Raw genomic sequence first — 9,884 nt, 5'->3', positions numbered from 1 at the left:
GAGGTGCGACCTTGAGGACAGATGTGTACTTTGACAGCAAGGTGTGACCTAGAGGGCTGGGATGTAGTCTGGCTGCAAGGTGCGGCTTTGAGGGGTGGGGTGCATCCTTGAGGGCCGAGATGCGGCCTTGAGAGCAGATGTGCACTATTGGCAGCAAGGTGTGGTCCTGAGTGCCGAGATGTACTCTGGCTGCTCGGTGTGGTAAGGACAGATGGATTGCTGTAGCTGCATGAGTGGCGAGGCCACAGAGACAGAACAAATCAGGGATGCCCAGCAGTTTGTGGTACTAGCAGGACTCTAGTTGGAGAAATGAGAGTGCGGGTAGGATTGAATAATATGAAGGTAGATTCAGGCACAGACGGGTGAGGACATGACTGCTAGGAACCGGATGGATATGTACAGATTCGCTATAGCCGGTAAGCTGGCATTGAACCAATAGGCTTAAAAAAGATATGGAACCAATGAACTAGCAAGGCAGGTGATTGATTATAGAGCAAAAACGTCAGCAAGGACATGGGTATGTAACAAAGCGCACCAGCGACTAGTAACACAGCGCAAATGTGAGTACACATTATGTAGTGCAGGCTCCATAAGAGTTTCTAAGGCTTTCCAGGTTAGGTTTAGGCACTAGGGGGGAGGTTAGGTTTAGGCACTGGGGAGGGGGTGTTAGGTTTAGAGTGCGGGGAGGGGGAGGTTAGGTTTAGGCACTAAGGATGGAGGATAGGGTTAGGCACTGGGGAGGGAGCGTTAGGGTAGTGGTTAGAATAATACTTACCATTACTTCCTATGGGTATCGGGATTCTGGCTGTCAGGATTTGGCTGACGGTATTCCGACATCCGGGATTTCATACCCAACCCCATGGAATGTGTACGGCGTATAACACCATATGACAGAATAGAAACGGCATAATATTGAAAAATGAACTAATTGAATATTATAAGACTGGGGAATTGCTGTATTGTGGTCAGGAACTTCTCGTCTCTACATTTCATTTTATCTTGAAGCAAACAAAAGTGAGTTGGAAACCCTGTTTGTGTTTCCGGTAATAAAGTGGAAGTAATGGAACATTTCATGGTTTCTACATAGAGGAGGAGGAAGTTGTACAAAGTCCGGTAACTGTAGAAAGTTGTTTATCTTAGAGGAGGAGGAGAAGGCTGTATAAGATACAGTATAACGGTGCAAAACAGACTCAGAGACCGGAGGATCCCTCTAACCCAGCACAAGATGAGGAGCTGCTGGCTGTCTCTGCTCTTACTCTCTGCAGTCACATTAGACATCTGTCTCTCTCAGGCTCCGGGATGGGACACCCAGGATGAAGCACGAATAATAAAGGCTGTGAAACACTTTAACCAGAAGGAAAATGTCCCGTATTTATATAAACCCCTGTATGAGGTCCGACCTGCGCTCCTGGAGGTACAGTATGGGGGCAGTTCCTGTCTAAGCTCTTGGGTGCTACATTATATTGTAGGAGTAATTACACATCTTGTTGCTTACAGTCCTCCTACCATTATAGGACAGGGCAATATGATCTTATGGGAATGTTTTAATCAGTGTACATTAGACTTCCTCCCTGTTTAATGACCCTGTAGGGCACAACTTGGAACCTAAAATGAGTTTGCAAAGAGAGTGAGAAAATATTACACACAGGCCTGATATAGTTTGGATCACAGTTGCTAATACGCTTATGTATGCATCACATTGTGTGTGTGCGAGCCTGCCACTGCGATTGGGACTGCGTTTGCAGAGGCTACGCAGACCCATTGCAGAGTGATTGCCAAGAAGAGACGTTTGTGGGTGGTGAAGGTGGTGGGGTGATCGTGCGAACGCAGGCGTTCCCGCGCGTTTCGCCACCGTTGCAGGGGCGTGAATAAATTATCCATATGCAGAGTTAGGTCTCATAGCGTGCGTGGCAGTTAGCAATTTCTGTGCAAGTGTGCATATGTGTCCGATGGTTTCGCTGTTCTGCTAAGTATTACGGATGTGCATATGGTAAAGTAGGCGTCCTTATGTAGGGCTGAGTTTGCATTGCAACAGCAGAGGAGTGGCTTGCTATCACAGTTTGCATTCCACAGTGAATCAGGCAAACAGTTCTGCTGTACTACATTTTTTTTATTTTTATTTTTTATACTTTTCTGGGAGGTTTTCACATAGAAGCCTGCACGGATCTCACAGATCTGTGCATGCTTCTGTGTAACTCGCACCTTGTACTGAAAGTCGCATTACAAGGTGAGAGTTCACCGGCAGTTTAACTAGCAGGCACTCGCATGCAAGTCAAACTAGGATACACTAACTGGAACCCTATTACATTTGCGAGTTTCGGGACAAATTCGTACCTTCCAATTGTGCGAGAAGCTCACAGTTTGTCCTGCACTAAGTATCGAGCTCCCTATAACATTTGTAACCATAGTCTTTATCATTACACTGACATAAATGTTCTGTTTTAGGAGCAGGGGAGTTCTCGGACAATGAGGTTCACAATAAAAGAGACCGTCTGCCCCAAATACGCAAAAAGGGATTTAGCGAAATGTAATCATCAAAAACGTGGGGTGAGTAATACTGTACTGCACAGTGTTGGGAGAAGATCAGTAATATATATGTTGTCTATTAGTTTCAGGAATATTTGGAAGTCTCTTTCTTGAAGTTCTATATAGTAAATTGTTTTATAAAGTGAAAGTTTTGCACCTTTCTGTCATAAAGAGGATTTTTAATTATTCCAGTAAGTTCTATTATAACAGAGTTATCTATATACAACATCGATCTGTGCATTATTTGTGTATCAGGACTGAAACTTGTTCCCACTGAGAGGGTCGCTCTCCCAGTATCGGCACAGGATGGTCCCGTACCCTGTGTAGGCCCTGCCCCCTGAGCATGTGATGTCATGATGTCACACTGAGGGGGTGGGTCCATCAGCATCGGGAAGTGAAACTGGCTGCAGGGTGCTGTTCCAGGCACATTACAAGCAAAATGCAGGGGCTGTGGGGCCAGAGCCATTACTAGGCTGGTACGACATGTGCAATGGCACAGGGCACTGCAGAGCAGGGGACACGGTTTAACTGCTCCTGTTTACAATCATTCTCACTTGTACAGTAGCTTCCTCTTCTTTGATGCCTGACATCTCCTAGCTGCCCCTATCTCCTCCCTGTCTGACTCCCCCTCTCTGGCCTCCCCTCCAGTCATGTCCTCCTTTGTTTAATACACACATTTCAAAATACTGTCATGCCTGGGACTCAAACCCATCACCCATAATTATTGTGTATTATCACTGCAGCAATTGGATTCACACTGCATCCAGTGATGTCACAAGGGGAGTGCGGGTCATGCGGGCCGCACCCAGGGGTAACACCAAAGTGCCAACCCCTCCTCAGTGACAGGAGCTAGGTGATGGACCGTAGCTTTACATGCAGCACTCGACTCCTGACACAGTGAGGTAGCCGGCACTTCGAACAGGCTTCATCTCCAGACCCCCAGTGTGACTAAAACAGGGGTTCAGCTGTAAGGCCATGCCCCCTACCCATGAAGCCACATCCCTACCTGCAAGGCCACGCCCCTTTTTTACCGGCACGATGGATCTGCGAGCACTACTATATCCTGTCAAGGGTCCGCACCGGGTGTCACCAGGGTGAGTGGCACCTGGATAACAGTGTCTCTGGTACTATTGTACAAAGAGATCGGTACCCCTTCATCATCGTACGGGATAAATCAGAGTTATCATGCTTCCACCAATGAGGCCACGCACCTTATATCCTTAATTAAGAAATAGGGGGGCTGGTGCAATACTCTTTCTGGCCAAGGGCACCAAAAAGTCTATTTCCAGCTCTGTCCTGCACCATGAGCAACAGCAAAGTTTGTACACCCCTAGTTACCTCCCTGCACTTTCCCCTCCATCCATCTTTAAAAAGTGGTACAAAATAAGAATGGCCATTGGAAACCGATGATTGTTGGTCCCAATTCCATGGAAATGGTTTTTCCATTCAATGCCAGTATGGCAATGTTGCCACCAATGCATGTTTGTTTCCAATGCTCATCCGATGGTACATTGCTTCAATTCAAGTATGGGCATCCGTAAAGCATTGTCTGCAGCGCTTCTCCTCTCAAGACTGAGGGGTACATTTGCTAAAGTGATATTTTTTTAGAAGTGATGTTGCCCATAGCAACCAATCAGATTCTAGCTATTATCTTCTTGAACAGGCATGTTACTCAAAATACCAACCGGGCCAAATAGTCAAGATCTATAAGTGTGTGGCTGCAACAAAAAGAAAAGTCCTATATGCAATTTTGAAAGGTTTATTATTAATAAAAACCAATGCAGTGCCCCCTGTAGTACTGCCCCTTATGCAATGCCACCCTGTATTAGAGCCTCTTTTGCAATGCCCCCTGAATTTGTGCCCATTATGCAATGCCTCTTATGCAGTGCCCATTGTATTGTGCCCCAGTAAAGCCCCTTATGTTGTGCCCCCAGTAATGCCCCTAATGCAGAGCCCCCAGTTATGTCCTTAGTAGTGCCCCTTATGTCGTGCCACCAGTAATGCCAATTATGTTGTGCCCCCAGTAATGCCCCTTTATGCAGTGCCCCCAGGAATGCCCTCAGTTGTGCCCCCGTAATGTCCCTAGTAGTGCCCCAGTAATGCCTCTAGAAGTGCACCTTATGCATTGCCCCCAGTAATGCCCCTTATGCCCCCTCCCAGTATAGAACAAGCCCCACTCACCTGTCTGTGCAGTATTTATCTTTCTTCACGACGGCTTGCTGGGCACCGCTCCGGTCCATGCCGTCCTGCATAGATGCTGCCGCTGACTGGATCTAATTAAATCCAGAGCAGCAGGCGCAGGCTTCGCTCGTCATGACGTCACCCGCGCGCTGCATCCCTGTGAACGCTGGCCGCTGAGGCTTCTGATCGCTTCAGAGACCACTGTTCCCAGCCTGTAAAGTAAACACTGCCCAATCGGAGCTGTGCTACAATCGCGGCAGGGTGTGGGCCACATATTATATATGAGCCCACACTCTGGGGCCGCAGAAAATGTTTATTCGGGCCGCATGTGTGACATGCCTGTTCTAGGAGGTGCTAGCTAAATGTTAAGTAGAATCTGATTGGTTGCTATGGGCAACATCTCTTCTAAAACTCACTTTTAAAAACTCTCACTTTAGTAAATTGACCCCTAAGACTCAGGTTTTACTCTGCACATGCTCATCACATAACTATCGATGGTTATTGCAATGGTCATCCCTAGTATATAATACAAGATGTCAATCAGTGCAAAACACTCTTTACCTACAGTAAAACCCACCCAAGCATCTCACTTACTGACAAAGCTCCACCCCTCTGTCTGTAAGCCCTGCCCATTTTAGGGTCTTCAAATGACAACTAATTGGAGTTATGGATGGTACAGATAATGTGGAGAATCTCCACATAGCGACCAATCGGCTTTCCGCTGTCATTTTATAGAATGTACTAGATAAATGCTAGCTGCAAGCTTATTGGTTGCTATGGAGAACTTCTCAGTTTTTCCTGTTAAGAAGATTTTATAAATTCCTGTGAAAATCAGGCCACAATAACACCCCGAATACACCTGACCCATCACACCACACCCACTTCCCAGCCTATGACGCTCGTTTCTCGATGCGCAAATCAGGACTCTAACATTGAATTATTACAGCGTCCAGCTTTATACACAGTGCGGATTATAGCCAGAGGAAATGTATTTAATCTGTTGCCCACAAGTATAATAAATGTAATTCTGTACAAGACAAGTGATTTCTGAACACTTTGAAGCTTATAGACTTTGTTACCAAATTAGCAACTAATATATAGTATTTGTACATCTAATAATAATCAGCAGCCTAAACCAGTACAGCCATAAATGGATTGTGATGGACACAAAGGGGCATACATGCCTACCCTCCCGGTTTTTGCGGGAGGCTCCCGAATTTTCGTGTAACCCCCCGCACCCCCGGAAGGGTAGGCTTTTCTCCCGCACTGTGCCCACTTCCTAGTGAAGTCGGCAGAATTAGCAGAATTTCCACGGCGATAGCGGGTGTCCGTGCAGGGGGCGGGGCTTAATGACGTGATTCTACATGATTTGCGTCATTTGGCTCTGCCCCCTATTTAAATTTAAGCAAATCGTGGGCATTTTACAGTGAGGGGGTGGGGCTTAATTACGCAAATCATCAGGCCCCGCCCCCATCGCCACCCACCTGTTTCTTCTCCCAGGGCTTCTCCTGGGGAAGAGACAGCAAAGGTAGGTAACAATGCAGAGGGGTATATTAACTAAAGTGCAGGTTTTTAGAAGTGGAGATGTTGCCCATAGCAACCAATCAGATTCTAGCTATTATCATCTAGAAGATGCTAGTTAAATGTTAAGTAGAATCTGATTGGTTGCTATGGGCAACATCTCCACTTCTAATAACCTGCACTTTAGTAACTGTACCCCTTATTGTTAATGAGCATAACTTTATTTGGGACACTAGTGATTAAGCTGTGCCCCGCCCGCTCTGTCCTGCACCTCCTGATAGAAAGATTTGGGCATTGTTCCCTAATTGGTCACTCTAATGTCATGTGATCATCTGACATCAATGTGATGGGTGCTGTCAGTCAGACTCCTTTATTTTTGCCCCTCTGCTCCGCTGGAGGTTCCCGTTGTCCCTGAGATCTCTTAGGACCCCCGCATTACGGTGTGACAGGTGTACTCCCACAGGGAAGGGGCGAGTGTAGAAGAAGATTTGCAGTGAAAATCATAATGGGCCTCATTCTGAATTGCAATTCCATTTGCGGATAGATCTCGCTGGTACCTACATACAGAACACTGTCACACGCAAATGCTCTAAGCCTGCACATTGCATGCACCAACCCCACAAGAGCAGAGTATAGGCCTCCTCCTGAGGGTGATACATCATCATCGGACCATCCCTCCATATATGACAATGCCATGTTTCTCCCCATAGTGTAACTCATGTTTATGTATATGTTCTTCGCTGATATATCCAGATAACATGTATTTTTGGGGGTAAGTGCTACGTCCACTTTTACTCATTGCTTTGTGTATTATTGGATTTTGCAGAAGATTCAGGTGTGCAGGGCCGTCATGACTCAGAACGGTGCCGGGGACATAACATGTCAGGTGAGGTATTAATGGTTGTTTAAAGTTGAAAGTACATTGAAATATTCACCTAACACCTAACATGCTTGTGACTACACAGAGCCTTAATAGGATCCAGCGGGACAGGGACTGAGGTGAATAACTAAATAGTCTCTATAGTACGCAGAACAAGGGGCGCAGTATATACCGTGTTTCCCCGATAATAAGACACTGTCTTATTTTTTTTTTTGTTCAAAAAATCACCATAGGGCTTATTTTCGGGGTAGGTCTTATGTTAATTAACATTGACAGCAGTGCCCCTTATGCAGGCCCCCCCCCCTGTAGCAGTGCCCCTTATGCAGGCCCCCCCCCTGTAGCAGTGCCCCTTATGCAGGCCTCCCCCCCTGTAGCAGTGCCCCTTATGCAGGCCACCCCCTTGCAGGCCCCCTTGTAGAAGTGCCCCTTATGCAGGCCCCCCCCCCTGTAGCAGTGCCCCTTATTGCAGTGCACTTACCTGACTCGCCGCCATCCGGGATGTCGCTCTCACTTGCGCGCTGACTGGATCTAACATGATCCAGCAGGCGCGGCCGCACAGGATCCTCAGCGGGCGGGAGACATCATGACGTCACCCGCGCACTGCATGACTGGGAACGCTGGTCTCTGCAGCGTTCCCAGCTCAAAATGAGAGTCAGGTAGGTCTTATTTTCGGGGTAGGGCTTAATTTGGACCGGGTTACAAAATTAAGGGTAGGGCTTATTTTCGGGGTAGGTCTTATTATCGGGGAAACACGGTATATATAGTAACTGGTACAAATGGGCTGATACTGGTAAAAACTCTGCATGAGCCCGTTTGAGTCTTTAACATTAATTTTCCAGACTGAAACAATTTGAACTGAGAAAAAAAATGTCAAGTCCTGTTTAGCTGCAAGTAACCTGCAAAGACGCTCTTACATGCACTGACAGTGACATTAGCGTTTAGGGTTTTTATATAAAGTTTCTATATCAAAACTTTATTGCAGCAATCATTATTGGAATGTTTTATTTGATGTATTTGATTGGATGCATAATGTATTTGATGGCAATTATTTATATATATATTACTTCTCAGTCTCTGTATACTCTCAGTTATCATGGAAACCTGGAGCCTTTGATCCGAAGGGAAGACCCGCCAAAGATGAAATTCTGACCATTTAGCTGCAAATGATGGGCAGTGGGATTACATGTGGTGCCACCTGCTGCAGTCTGAGTACATGATTGGCTGTAATACCCAGAACCGGTGCTAAGATTTGGTGAACGTGAGCAGTCACCAAGGTTTAAGGACCCCTAAAACACTGAGGGTGATACTGTATGTACAAAAAAATGTGGTAAATCCCAGAAGCTTTCCGTGAAACATTGTGTAAATTTCAACTAATTTTCATGAAATTTATCGTCATACTGTATGTATCAAGCATATTTCTTTGGGAATAAGAAAAAAACTCCCTTAATAGCATTTCGCTTTAGTTTTACGATTCCGCTAAAGAAAAATGAATGGCGCCTGCTCTGCTTGTGTGTGGGACATACTGTACACAGCGCATCGATTTCTGCGTCCTACGTATGTGACAGATCGGACAGGGGGTTTCTCTCCTTACAGGATAATCTTCAGAAGAATGAGGCAACAATTAGACACAAACACACAAATATAGATTAGATTTTAATTAGCAATTACTATTCAATAAAATATTTACTAATAGTTAAATGACCACTGGTTTTTAATATCTGAAGAAAAAGTTCACTAAAAGGATGTTTCTATGGGGAACTACAGCTAGTATCTTGAAAATAGGATTGTGAGCATTAGTTCCCTCCCAAGCTATAACAAGCCAACGGTTATTTTAATTATTACTAATTACTTAGTTGTATACTATCTGCAAATTTAAATCCATCTACTGATCTATCACAGAGGGTCTTTTCCGATTAATGGCACTTTAACAATTTAAAAATAAAAAAAATAAAAACATCTTGATTTATATCCTCCTGAATGCATCACACAATATTATGTCCCTTTGGGTGTGATACAAAGTAGGAAGTAACATCCTGTAAAGAAGAGTGCAGGGTTCGTGCGTAGTGTCATGATGTCATGCTTAGGGAGTGGGGCCGCCAGCACCAACAAGTGCAGCACTACCCAAAGCACCTGCAAGATGCACCGAACAGCTGTACACATGGCAGGGTGCGTGTCTGTAGCATCCACTACTACAGCAATACTGGCTGTAGGGTGCCAATCCAGACACCCTGCTAGCCGACAGCGAAGGCCATGGGGCAGCAACTGTGCTCCTTGTGCCGGCACCGGTTGCCAATAGCTAGTTAGGGCTCTGCTCATGGCCTCCCTAATGTATTGAAAGCCAGCCGGAAATGCTATAAAAGATTAAATGATGTAATAAAAATACAAATAACAATTCTAGGGTTGTATGAACTAATAAAAAAATGTATAATCCACCAGAGCAAAAATATCTAAAAATGAGACAGTAAGATCATTAACAAAATTATAATTTTTATTATTTTCAAAAGACATCTATCTATATACACCATGTCACATAATCCCATACACAAGAATACATCTATCTATATACACCATGTCACATAATCCCATACACATGAAGACATCTATCTATATACACCATGTCACATAATCCCATACACATGAAGACATCTATCTATATACACCATGTCACATAATCCCATACACATGAAGACATCTATCTATATACACCATGTCACATAATCCCATACACAAGAATATATCTAGCTATACACCATGTCACATAATCCCATACACATGA

General features: G+C 45.0%; 1 protein-coding gene across 1 annotated transcript; it reads left to right on the top strand.

Moving 5' to 3' along the window:
* Positions 1-1,225: 1,225 nt before the first annotated feature.
* On the top strand, positions 1,226-8,599 carry LOC148509396 (cathelicidin-7-like). The gene is made up of 4 exons (XM_088443119.1): positions 1,226-1,414; positions 2,446-2,547; positions 7,055-7,114; positions 8,197-8,599. Exons 1-4 carry the CDS (start codon positions 1,226-1,228, stop codon positions 8,263-8,265), a joined length of 420 nt encoding a protein of 139 aa, XP_088299245.1. The 3' UTR covers positions 8,266-8,599.
* The last annotated feature ends 1,285 nt before the right edge of the window (positions 8,600-9,884 follow it).

The sequence above is a fragment of the Taudactylus pleione genome, unplaced genomic scaffold (genome assembly GCF_031769625.1).
Source record: "Taudactylus pleione unplaced genomic scaffold, aTauple2 ptg000327l, whole genome shotgun sequence".
Lineage (NCBI taxonomy): Eukaryota > Metazoa > Chordata > Amphibia > Anura > Myobatrachidae > Taudactylus > Taudactylus pleione.
Note: the sequence above shows the minus strand (reverse complement) of the source record. Positions and strands in the feature narration are given on the sequence as shown.

Excerpts from the sequence above, each read along its gene's own strand:
- LOC148509396 (XM_088443119.1), top strand. The coding sequence starts at position 1,226 with ATGAGGAGCTGCTGGCTGTCTCTGCTCTTACTCTCTGCAGTCACATTA. Across the intron at positions 1,415-2,445 it reads TCCGACCTGCGCTCCTGGAG|GAGCAGGGGAGTTCTCGGAC; the intron begins GTACAGTATGGG and ends GTTCTGTTTTAG. Across the intron at positions 7,115-8,196 it reads CCGGGGACATAACATGTCAG|TTATCATGGAAACCTGGAGC; the intron begins GTGAGGTATTAA and ends GTATACTCTCAG.